General features: G+C 34.4%; 2 protein-coding genes across 2 annotated transcripts in view; both read right to left on the bottom strand.

Moving 5' to 3' along the window:
* Positions 1 to 12,879, bottom strand: part of LOC141338024 (SLAM family member 6-like) — a 384,898-nt gene that overhangs the window by 242,407 nt on the left and 129,612 nt on the right. The gene's annotated exons all lie outside the window — the stretch shown is intronic.
* Positions 1,419 to 6,650, bottom strand: LOC141338599 (uncharacterized). Its single transcript, XM_073844200.1, has 2 exons — positions 6,325 to 6,650; positions 1,419 to 3,033 (listed from the first exon to the last, which is right to left on the bottom strand). The coding sequence occupies exons 1-2, from the start codon at positions 6,371 to 6,373 to the stop codon at positions 1,784 to 1,786; spliced, it is 1,299 nt and encodes a 432-aa protein (XP_073700301.1). The 5' UTR covers positions 6,374 to 6,650; the 3' UTR covers positions 1,419 to 1,783.

A 12,879-nucleotide genomic window follows, 5' to 3' on the forward strand; every position in this document is an offset into this window, starting at 1 on the left:
CACGTCCTCGGACTCGGAATTATGCTTTCCAAAACTATCAACGCCTAAACAGGGTTGTGGCTAGAAGGGATACGTCTACGACCGGAAAATAACAATGAAATTAATTTTTCTGCCTGTTAGATTGTGTCTTTTTAACGTCTACACCTACCCCCTAAACTTAGCCCTTACTATAATAAAAAAAACAGTATTATTGTTGTACAGTGTGATAAAAATAACGTTAGATTGATGTGCGCATGCCTAGTAGCGAATCATGTCTCCCTTCTAGTCTTTACGTAGGTCAGGTGGTACAGCAGTCATGTGGTACCCTACAAGTCGTAGCTTGACTACCAGTTCACACGTTGTAATTACAAGTTCTACGAGGACGTGAACGCTTTTTACAAGTTGGAATCTCGTAATTACGGGAATTCCGATATGGCGTGAACGCACCTTAACAGTCTGAATTTAACTTGCCACTTTGCTGAATTTTGTTCGTTGGTTTTTAGTTTTGGGCTGTTGTTGTTTTTACATATAACATTTTATAAAAGACTATAATGGAATAAATGCATTTAAGAGATATTAATCTTGTAAATCAAAACTGATGATCATATGTTTGCCTCAGTCTGAGATGAATAAACCATAATACATCAAAACATTTTGACCAGTTGACAGTGTAGTAAAAGTAATACAGGCACAGCAACATTTAAATCTAAATATAATTTGTCCTAACTTCATAGCAACAACAATTAGATCCCTTTGTTACACGTTTGTATGTGCAGAAACTACAGCGGCCACAAAGCAATATTTTCATGTTTCCGGTGTCAATTTAGTCATATTTACCCACATATTAGAGTCTATAAAAGGACTTTGCAAGAATTTTGTGTCTTGTATGCATTCAAAACGGCGCGCCGCTCCTCACAGGCTCATCAGGAAGTGTCTAGCAATAACGTCTGTATATATTCCAATTTTAATAGTGTAATTAAAATATATAACGTTATATATATATATATATATATATATATATATATATATATATATATATATATATATATTTTTTTTTTTTTTTTTTTTTTTTTTTTTTTTTGTCTAAATAAACCACAAACCTCATTTCACTTCAGAAGACTTGCTTCAGGCTGCGCAGTGACGTCATCGCCGCGAGACGAAATCAGTTTGTAAAAACTTAAATACAAACATACAGAAAATAAATAAATTAAAAGTACAGTGAGGATTGTCACTTTGCTCGAGCCACATATACCTGAAATGTTTAGCGAACCCTATTAAAGCATCTTAGAAATAATACATTAAATACGAGTCAGTCACTAGAGTGCGCTTTAGACCAGATTAAAAATCTAGTGCATGTCTTTAACACTGTCATGGGTTTAACATTGTTGTTGTTGGTTAAATCAGTAGTCTCCAATAATTTTCATTATAGAAGCAAAATATGAAGTTTAAATTCATGTTTATTTATAGCATAAATTGCTTTAATAAAACTATTCTTGAAGACAGATGTGTAGTTAGAGCAAGCCATCAAGACATCAGAACTTTGTCTATTATCCTGCCATTATATTGCATTCAATCAGTAATATCTTGCAAAACAGTATATCTTGCATCTGCATTTGGTAAATAGACTTGAGTCGCTAAAGAACAAGATGATTTAAGCAGCTATGCACACAGATGAAAAACAAGTTCTAATAGTTTGATTTATATATCACACATGACTCGCTTAAATATGCCATAGCCTCCTTTTGTTGATTTGAATCTCACACTTGTTTACTGAGACAACTTTGATGGTTCTTTTCTCAGACACTCATTGTAACTTGTCAGGAAAGATTTGTATGGAAGGTAGCTCATTTTCCACTGGACATTTTCTTTTTCTATGACTGAGTAGAGAAGCTAATTTACTAAAGCTCTTCCCACATGAAGAGCAGTGATACGGCTTCTCTCCAGTGTGGCTTCTCTCATGTATTTTCAGAGATGCTAACCAACTGAATTTCCTATCACAGTGTGAACACTTGTAAGGTTTTTCTCCAGTGTGAATTCTCTGATGCAGTTTCAGTTCTGCGTTTGTAATAAAGGTCTTTCCACATTCAAAGCACATATAGTTTTTCTCACCACTGTGTCTTTTCTGGTGTGATTTTAATGCAGTCAGCTGAGTAAAACCCCTTTCACACAGTGAACACTTGTAAGGTTTCTCCTTTAAATGAACTTTCCGGTGGGCCTTCAGGCATACTGCCTTAACAAACGTTTTATCGCATTGATCGCAGTTATACCGTCTTTCTCCAGAATGAGAAAGGAGATGTAATCTAAGAGTGCTTGGATGTGTAAAACTCATTCCACACTGATCACATGTGTGCGGCTTCTCTCCAGTGTGGATCCTCTCATGTATTTTTCGATGTCCTGACTGACTGAAACTCTTGTCGCAGTGTGAACACTTGTAAGGTTTTTCTCCAGTGTGAGTTTTCTGGTGCTGTTTCAGTTCAGCATCTGTAATGAAGGATTTTTCACAATCAAAGCACATATGATTCTTCACACCGCTGTGTCTTTGCTGGTGTGTTTTTAGAGCGCACATCTGACTAAAACTCTTTCCACACAAAGAACAAACATAAGGCTTCTCCTTTGTATGAACTTTCAAGTGGGTCCTCAGGGATCCTACCCTAATAAACTTTTTACCACACCAATCGCAGTTATACGGCCTCTCTCCAGAATGAGAATGCACATGTAATTTAAGAGTGCTGGGATGTGTGAAACTCTGCCCGCATTGATCGCATGTGTACGGCTTCTCTCCAGTGTGGATTTTCATGTGATGTTTAAGGGATCCTTTTACTGCGAAACTTGTCCCACATTGATCACACGTGAAAGGCCTCTCTTTACTATGAAGTCTCATGTGATGTTTCAGACTTTGTTTGTATGAGAGATGTTTTCCACACTGAGAACAGGTAAAAGATTGTTTGCGTTTTCTTTTCAGTGAGGGACTCTCAGACTTTATCACCGGTTTGACATCTTGTTTCTCCTCCGCTTCAGCAAATTCTTCACTCTCGTTGTTTTCTCCTTTTAGGTCTAAAAGGTAAGTAAAAAAGGTTTGATTTTCAGTAAATTATAAAATGAGAAAATCATAAAACAGAAATTTGAAGTAAAAGAACTCTGACATGATAGCAGCAAAACTCATTATTGATCATTTTGCTGCATTTCTTGTACACTGATCTTCCAATTGGGTCATTCCATGTCAAATCAACCAAATTTCAAAAACTTCCCCGGCTCAAATTTTAGATTTTGCTAATATTTATTCTGAGAAAAGATAGACATGTATAGTGATGAAAGCCAAAATATTAAATGTCATGGATGAAAATTTACTGAGTAATCCACTATTTTGTGGAAGGAGGTCAAAGTGGCACTTTAGAATTAGAGTCAAGTAAAAATGACTTCAGAAAGATAACAGCGTCCTTATCTTATTTTTACACAGAGATTGGTAGTTACATAAGTAAAACTTGTTGACTTTAGCAATCTTTGTTGCATTATGTACCAATGGTGACCATTCAAAAATGGGGAAACAGCACTTTTCAAGTTTTTCCTCCAAAGTTTGCATGTCTGTATCTCAAGAAATATTAAATACACCTTAATGTCCTTTTAGATATCGGGTCTTAACAAACTTCCCTTTTGGCATCTTTATTTTTAATGCCCTATGAGATTCGGTTCCAGAGATATTGGAATTTCAATATGGTCCCAGGAGTAAATCATTAAAATGTACACATTTTCAATAGTCAAAAACCAAATGTGGGTCAATTTAAGAAAAGAAAAAACCTTCTCTATATGATTTAGCAGCTTCCATGTGTTTTTTTTTCTATTGTTTAAACAGCATAAATTAGCAGAACAACCTTTTTAGTAGTACATTAACCGTGCAATCACTCCTAGCACTCTATACATCCAAATATCACAAGTATGGCCGCACATACTGACCAAATTGAGACGTAGCCTAACTGCAAACCCTCTCTATGATTATTTCTCAAACCTTATTTCACTGACCATTTGTTAACAACCAAAGAAAAAAAGAGGCACCAATATGTACTAATTTCACGGAAAGTGTCCTGTATTTGCTTCTTTAACTGTTATTCCACAGCTCTTATGATTTTTCTAACTACAACCACTAAATCTGACAAACTGCTTGAAAGTTTATAGCACTGGTCTGAAACTCAATTCCTGGAGGGCCACAGCTCTGCACCATTTAACTCCAACCATAATCAAAGACACCTGATCCAGCTAATCAAGGTCTTCAGGATTACAGTTTTTTTCAGTCGCTAACAAGCGTTTGTCCAATCTGTTGTCACATTTTCAAAACTCTAAACACAATTAGCACAGCATCGGTCTTTTATGGCCATACCATTCACGCATTTCATGTCGTTTTCACCCAATATGCAGTCAGTGAACACATTTCCACAATCCTTACATTTTCTTAACAGACAAGCTATACCTCCCAACAAAATTATGGATTGTTTTTGTAGTATTTACGAATGTTAGCACACAACATCCCACAATAGCAAATACAATATTACAAACCTTAGATACAGTATAAAAACCTCTGCTTCTGCAATGATATCAGTTCAAAAACAATATCAATATCAAAAATATATCTCAGCTGATAATAAACAAACAATTGAATAGCTGATTTATGTTGGGTAAATTGGGCCAACCACAGCAGATTCCAGTCTGGCTTACACTCAGAGGCAGTGGTTATTTTTTTCTATTACATTTACACTTATACAGTAAAATGAGGACTTTGAGGAGTGATGTTTTGGAAACAGGGTTGGGGTCAACTCAGGAATGAACTCAACAATTCCAATTCAAAGAAGGAAATGGAATTGGAATGGAATTGGAATTGGAATTCAACAACAATTACAGGAAACAGAGTTTGAATTGAATTGGAATTACAGGATGTGGAATTCAATTCACGGAAATTCCACTGAATTCCATTTATTGCTGTTTCTGAGCATCTATGTGTGATTGCATTTAGAGACATACATTTTAACTTTATTTATGATGCTTTACAAATACCAAGTAATGTATGAAATAGAGTTGATCAAATGCAAGTAAATAAAAATGAGAACTGTACATTATGAATTAATAATTGAATGACAGTGGTGATAAGTTTCTGTATGTACTATACATTCAATATATGATTACCACATAATATATGTCTGAACTCACACAAAAAAATGAGTCATGCTCATTCATGTATTTCATTCACTTTTTATTGCATCGAATTATCATTTCCTGAAATTTGGCATGTAAAATGATCATGCTTAACCAACTAAACATACAGTACTTTGTATTTCTTTTATATGTTTGTTGTCTATCTGATTTACAATATTTAATGTATTATAAACTAGCAACTCAAGTGGAATTTTTTGGAATTTATTTGATTTCAATTCTGTTTCCTGACATTCCAATTCCAAATCCAATTCCATTCCAGGAAATGAATTGGAATTTACCATTCATTCTCAATTCAACATCGGAGAGATTAGATACAGTAATTTTGTGCTTTTTTTTTAGACCCCCCCCCCCCCCCCTTTTTTATTTATCTGGGCTTTATGCTGTTGTTATTTTTATTTATTTATTTATTTTTTGTTCAGAATGCTCTTGTGTGTTTCATGGATATTTTGTTCACTGTAAGCAATACTGTAAAACTTTTTCTGTTCTATCATACCATGTTTCTATTGTACCTCCTGTAATAAACAGAAAAAGAAACTTATTTGCATTTTACTGGAATGCTTTTGAATGTGAACATTACTGTACATGTGGACATACAGTTCCCAACCAAGAAATTTAGTGTCAAAATGGTGGATTGCATGTTTTGCATGCAAATACCTGTAAAACTGAAACATAAAAGTCTATGCAGTTTTTGTAATGTCAACAATAGCCAGTATTTTGAAACCTGGTGTACTTTGATTGACTGCATGTACCTTGTGAAGTGAAATCAAGTGTTATTCTTTGACAGAATAATTTCATTTTGAGTCAGATTTCCAGTGTTTTGGTAAAGTTAGTGTGTGCAGAGAAAGATGTATTCTATTTCGAAATGAAGAGTTAGTATATATTTAACAAAATGTATTTTTGAGAAGAAAATTATCCATTTGGCCAATTATGTTTTGTAGGTGTGAGTCTGTGTTAAGAGTTTAGAAAAAGTATCTTAAGTATGGGTAAGCGCTTGTTAGCGATTGAAAAAAACTGTAATAGAAACTTCAAAGCAAATGAGTTGGAGCTGGGTGGAGCTAAACTCTGCAGAGCTGCAGCCCTTCCAGGAATTGAGTTTGATACCTCTGGTTTAGCCTTAAAGAAGAATTAATAATAAACACCAACCTCTTTGTTCTTCAGTATCTTCATGTTTTATTCTGCAGGGTTCGTTCATGTTCTCACTGTTCTTTCTTAAACCATATCTTCTTCACTTTTAGGCTGATGAGCATATTCCAGCATTTATTGATGAACTGTTGTAGGAGAAGCTTCAAAAGGTTTATTCTCGTGTGGTGGGAAGAACATATCTGGTAAGATTAAACATAAATAAATCTCTGGTTAAATTAATTCGCACATTCACAAACAATCATGTCTTCAGTTAACATAATGTACATTGTTGCCTGCCAAATGCCGTCGGCAAACGCCAGAAAAGATGCACAAGTTGCGCTATATGTTGTTGTAACATTCAGCACTGACGCTCTGGACCTTTACATTGAAGAGCTGTATCGGAGCTTGATTCGTTTTGCCTAAACACGTGATCTATGATGTCCGAAGCTTCATCAAAGAACATATACTGACAAGAAGTGAAAGTCAATAGAACGTTCCATTGCAACAGCGCCGCCCAGTAGCAGCCCTATGCTTCCGCCATTTTGGAGTGAAAGCCACTCGGCATTCCACTACCTCCATGCTGTCGCTATGGCAAATATCAGCTGTTTTGTTTAAAAAAAAAAAAAAAAGTACTTTAAAGCTAAAATACACAACCTGAACCATGAGAACATTTTTAAATATATATATTTTTTTACTCCTTTCCGTTTATTTCTTAAGAATTTTTGTATTATATTAGGCTACTTCTGTTAATTATTAAACCATAACTCGTTTGTTATTAAAATGATTTTTGTATGTTTTGTACGTACCCTAACCTTTGTTATTAATGCAATTAAAAAATATGACAACACAAAATAACCCATATTATCAAAAACAAACTTTGTCTTGCATTTATTTTTCGCAAAATCTTTGCTCTAGCATTATAAACGCTGAACTAATACCAATATAATTAAATTAAGGACATGCATCAAAAAATTGGGAATGTTAGACAATAAATATACGACAGGAATATAACAGCTTAACAGTAAACTGTTTTTGCAGTATTATCTTATATTAATGTCCGTTAAAGCATGACTAAAAAAATCCAAAATTATTTAATTATTTAGTTATGAAAGACACAGCAATAAATCATGTTCTGTAAGATCATCGATATTTGTAGTGTGATCCATGGGTTTAACACCTACAATATAATGTATAAATACAATTTATATTTCAGACCTATAATAGTAAATAATAATAGTAATAGTAAATGCATTAAGTTGCATAAAATAAAAATACAGCAGGCTGCCTCAAATGTAAGGGTTGGATTCCACAATTGATAACATAAAACATATATAATAATACAATACAACTTTTACTGTAGTAGTCATAACATTTACTGATGACTTAATTTGAGAAATTGTCTATTGCACTTCTGAACTGGCTGTGAAAATTTTGGGTGCGTAAGATATGATGAATTCTAATCCGTAAAATAAATCTAACAGTGTAGAGTGACTTTTTAAGGTCACACACTACCTCCCTGCAGTCATTGCGTTCTTTTATTTCCACTTTGACTTCTTTTTCGTTGTCATTCTGTCTGCTTCTGTGCTGTTGTCCAGTTGGAATTTTCACTCCAGAATGGCGGCCGCGCTACCGAAGCGCCACCTAGTGGCTGTTACCAAAACAGCAACAGAGTTTCGCCTCTTGGTATTCTATACTCTTTGGCTTCATTCGCCCATACGTTTGTCTGTAAACCACGTGACTGTTTAAGAATGAATAAAAAGAAACGAACCCCAGCGCAGTTTCTTTTGCATTATATTGCACGATAATCCGTAACAGTTTCTCCAATATCGTATCTTATAGCCTATATAAAGCACTTAACGTGAAATAACAGTCTGACTGAGGAGTTAAAATAGACAAATCGGAGATGCATTCGTTTAATTTCATTTTCTTATTTTACTGCCAGCTTTTAACCATTAAAACCATTAAAAAAACACTGTAGTGTGTTTTGTGACATATTTCTTTAGGATTTTGTGGTTTTAACAAGCCACCAACAGAAGGTGACCATTAGAAACCCACAAGTTTCAATTAAAACCAATACAAGTCCCATTATAACCAGTAAAACCATTACATATTTTGTGGTGTCTATTATTTATTTATTTTATTTTTTTCTGCAGGATTGTAAGGAAGGAATAAAAGATGACAGACAGGTAAACTGTAAACCCACCTCCTTTGATGTGAATGGCTATCAAACACTTTTACATGGAATAGCGAAACTTCTGAGGGAGAATTACAACATTTAATGTGGGATTTGAAAACTTTTGCAAGCAAAGACAAAATCTTGTATTTGTAGAAAAAAATGGACAAAAAAGTTGATGAAATGAGTCAACACATTTAGTCAATGATTATTTGGTGAAAAAAACTAAAGTAAATGTAAAAAAAAAAACTCTTTATTGACTTAAGATTTAGTTAAAGCAACACAAAAGAAGAGAAACTAACAGTTTAAAAGTTTCAAGATAGTATAATCTTATTTGCATTTAGTAAATATGTAATTACTAGTCACATAACTATATGTTCTAAGCACAACACTGAGAGTCACACTTGCCGAGAATCTGGCATCACACTTGAATATTCTGGATCTCAACATAGACTATTTACCATGACTGTAGACTTTTTAAACTGTTTTTATGTTTTTAGATGAGAAGATAATTGACAGGGTTTCTCTTCAGATCATTTTATGTTTATTTAGAGATGGTACATGCCTGAATCTTATGTGAACACTTGTAAGGCTTCTCTCCAGTGTGGACCCTCTCGTGTGTTTTCAGATGTCCTGGCCGACTGAATCTCTCGCATTGTGAACACTTGTAAGGTTTGATGTGGATTTTCATGTGTACCTTAAGGGCTCCTTTTTTGTCTGAAACTCTTTTCATATTGATCACATCATCACAGCAATTTTTTTTTTTACCAGAGTGAACTCTCATATGAAGCTTAAGACTACTTCTGTGTGAGAAACACTTTCCACACTGACGGCAGGTGAAAGTTTCTTTGGATCTTCTTTTCAGTAAAAATAAAATAAAAATACCTTCAGTCTGTTAGACTCCAGAATTAACATCAAGTTTCTCCTCCTTATCTTTTAGTTCTTTACTCTCCTAATTGTCCTCCATCAGGTCAAAAATGAAAGTTTACAAGCTTTAATTTTCAGTAAATCATATAAAATCCAACTGTACAGGGAAAGAACACTGAAGTGAACAACGAAGTAATACAAAATAGACAACTGCTATACAATATTATGACTAATTTATATAAATTATTTTTTCCCTTAAATTTTTCATGAATGGAGGACAATACTCTTGCAATTTATCAGCAATGTAGGTGCAGGTTACATAGTTTCGCCAGTAGGTGGCGGCAAGAGACTGATTTTAAGAGCGATTTCGTTAAAAAATGAAATCTGATTCATAGAATGTCACCCTGGACCACAAAACCAGTCATAACCGTCAAATTTTTTAAAATTGATCTTCATACATCATCTGAAAGCTGAATAAATAAGCTTTCCATTGATGTATGGTTTGTTAGGGCAATATTTGGCTAATATAGAACTATTTGAAAACACTTATTAAAACTTGCATGGGTCTTGCATGAAACAGTCGAGCATGAGAGACCAATGGCCAAGTTCAGTATTTTAGTTAAATAATGCATAAAATTTTGGTGTCAGGCTGTGATACTTCTTAAAAAAAAAAAAAAAAAAAAAAAAGACTTGATGCTGGTCACTAATCACTATTTCTTGGCCTTTATGTGTATTGGCATACGACGTAACTAAACTAGCCCGTATTTTACAGTTGTGTAAATATATGAAAGTACTGTAACCTGCTCATCTCAACTGCGAGCGATGACGTCATCAGTGCGAGACGCCCACAGTGTAACGGTACCCTGTTTTTTATTTATTTAATAATTAACATATTGATTTTTGTGACATAATACAACCTCTTACATCGTATTATTTTGCCATTATTTTAATTAAACAAATTTCACTTTATATCGATTGCTTATTCTTGAAATGCTGAACGGACTCCATTGCGAGTTTATTGCTATCCACCAGAGGAAGATAAGACCACATTTAATATCTGGTGCAAGTGTTCTCAGCTCTGACCTTCTAGGTCTCCTGCACAGTTACTCCAACCCTAATCAAACATGGCAGAATAAGCTGATCAAGGTCTTTAGGATGACTGTAAAAAAAGTGAGGCTGAACAAGATTGGAGCTAAATTCTGTAGGAAAGTTGACCTTTTAAAGGAAGGTGTGCAGACCTTTTAAATTTAGTTTTTTAGTATCAAGAGGACTGAATGGAGCATGTTTACAACACCGCTCTAAAGTAACAGTTGTAATTTACTGCTTTATTTTCATTAGTCAGAACCTGAAACTGGTTCTTGTTTCGCTTTTTTAGTGTGCAAAGCACCATGAGATGCATTATGCACTGTAACACACTACCTGCTCTGTACGAAATGAGTCAAAATGAGATGCACTGTGGTCATTTGTCACGTGTGGTACAGGTGGTACATGCTGTGGTAACGCTGTATGTGGGTGAAGAGCTGCAGCTGAACTTTCAGCCTGTTCTTACTCACGGGAACTTGGCCTTGAGTTCTACAGAGTAAGAACAAAATGTCAACTGAGACGCGACACAAGATGCAGATCTTGAGTTCCCATGATGTGCTAATTTATTTTATTTTTTGTGTGTGTGTGTGTGTGTGTGTGTGTGTGTGTGTGTGTGTGTGTGTGTGTGTGTGTGTGTGTGTGTGTGTAAAAAATGGTGTATTGACAGTAGCAGGAAGACGATTTGAACGATAACATCAACAGAGCTTCTGAGCTTATGTTCAACAATAATAGATTTCTGTCTCTTTGTTGTACAGGAAACAGTGGCCAACCAGAACCCAACGTGTCAGAAAATCTCTAGATAGTGTGAACGAGTGGGTATAGACATAAAATGACATAAGCGCTCAATTTACAGCTTTTTAAAACTTTCACTGATATATAATACACATTTTGTATGTTAAACATACCATGTTAAAAAACAGAAAATTCAAATGTGATTTGAATAAAGCGATTTATTATATGCATATAATACAAATATTCAGTTGATCAATTATGGAGTTTTAAAATCTGAAAGGATAGTTTTTTCTTGCTTAGAATAAATTGACAGGAAGGAGATGTTGTTTAGAGGCACAAACCACAAAGTTAAACGAGAAATGTTTTTGTACAGCACAAAGAGGTCACAGTCTTCTTCCTGTTTGTGTCTATGAAAGAGATAATTTTCTGATGCACATAGCTACTGTGAAGACGTTTCATAGGCTAATGTTGACTGAACGCTGAGTTGTGGGGTGATTTTTACAAAAAGTGTACTTCTTAGAACTAGCACAAGAAGTGGCCTTTTAGCTTTTTTTAGGGATGGATGAAGATTAACCGAATACTAATAAATTTGCTAATACACTTTAATCAGATAGCGTGAGCTCTGATGTATCGTATGTTCAAAATATTAAGCGAAAACTGCTAACAGCTTTTAATCATGACTAATGGCTTTTGTTTTAGTTGTGGGTTCAAAAACGAGTAACAATTTTTTTTTTTTCAGAATTAGCATGTTTTTGAATTTTATTAATTGAACACTCTCGCTAAATCATAAGGAGTTGGATGAACAGATTTGTGGTGAAAGATGATTCGTAAATATTGCTTCTTCTGTCTTTGGTTTTTGCTCTTATGTGGTAAGTCATTGTTTCAGTATTTTTTTAATAAAATATCTTAAAACCTAACTAAAACCAGCTTCTACTGGTTTAAAAACTCATAAAACCAATTTCTACTGTGTTGTTTAGAAACACATTCTAGTCTGTTTTTATAATGGTATTATGCGCGTGTGTTTGAATTATTAAACAAGTCTTTGTCAGCTGCATTGTTTGCTTTTGCCATGGTATTTTCTCTAGAAATGTTATAAATGTTTTTCAGGTGTGTTTAATGTTAAAACGGATGAAGTATCAATGATGGAGGGAGATTCTATCACTCTGAACACTGGTGTCTCTGAAGTACTGAGAAATGATCAAATACTGTGGATGATTAAAGACACTCGTATTGCTGAAGTCCATAAGCAGGTCATTGATATGTATGATAGTACTGTGACATTTGGAGACAGACTGCAGATGGACATTCAAACTGGATCTCGCACACAAATAAGACCCTTAGTACAATAATTCTCATTAGACCTGATTGTTTTGGCCACCTGTTAAAACTGATTAATATGTAGGTTTAAATTTATGTTTATGTTAACATAAAAATAATAAATAAAAAATGACTTCAAATTTAAACTAAACATTGTATATTGTCGTGCCTTCATGTTCCACTTGAGGCAGTACATTCATAGAAACAGCATATAAACGCATTTGCTTTATTTGACCATTATCAAAACTAATCAACACGCAATGGTAGTGTTAAATAAACTCAAAGTCTCCTCACATTGATCAAAATGTTTGTGTTTGTAGATCTGAGACTCATAGAACAGCAAAGCATGTCAGAATACACACAGATCATGTATTGCCTTCAGACGGGAGATCTGCCACAGGTCT

The sequence above is a fragment of the Garra rufa genome, chromosome 7 (assembly GCF_049309525.1).
Source record: "Garra rufa chromosome 7, GarRuf1.0, whole genome shotgun sequence".
In the NCBI taxonomy this organism is placed as follows: Eukaryota; Metazoa; Chordata; class Actinopteri; order Cypriniformes; family Cyprinidae; genus Garra; species Garra rufa.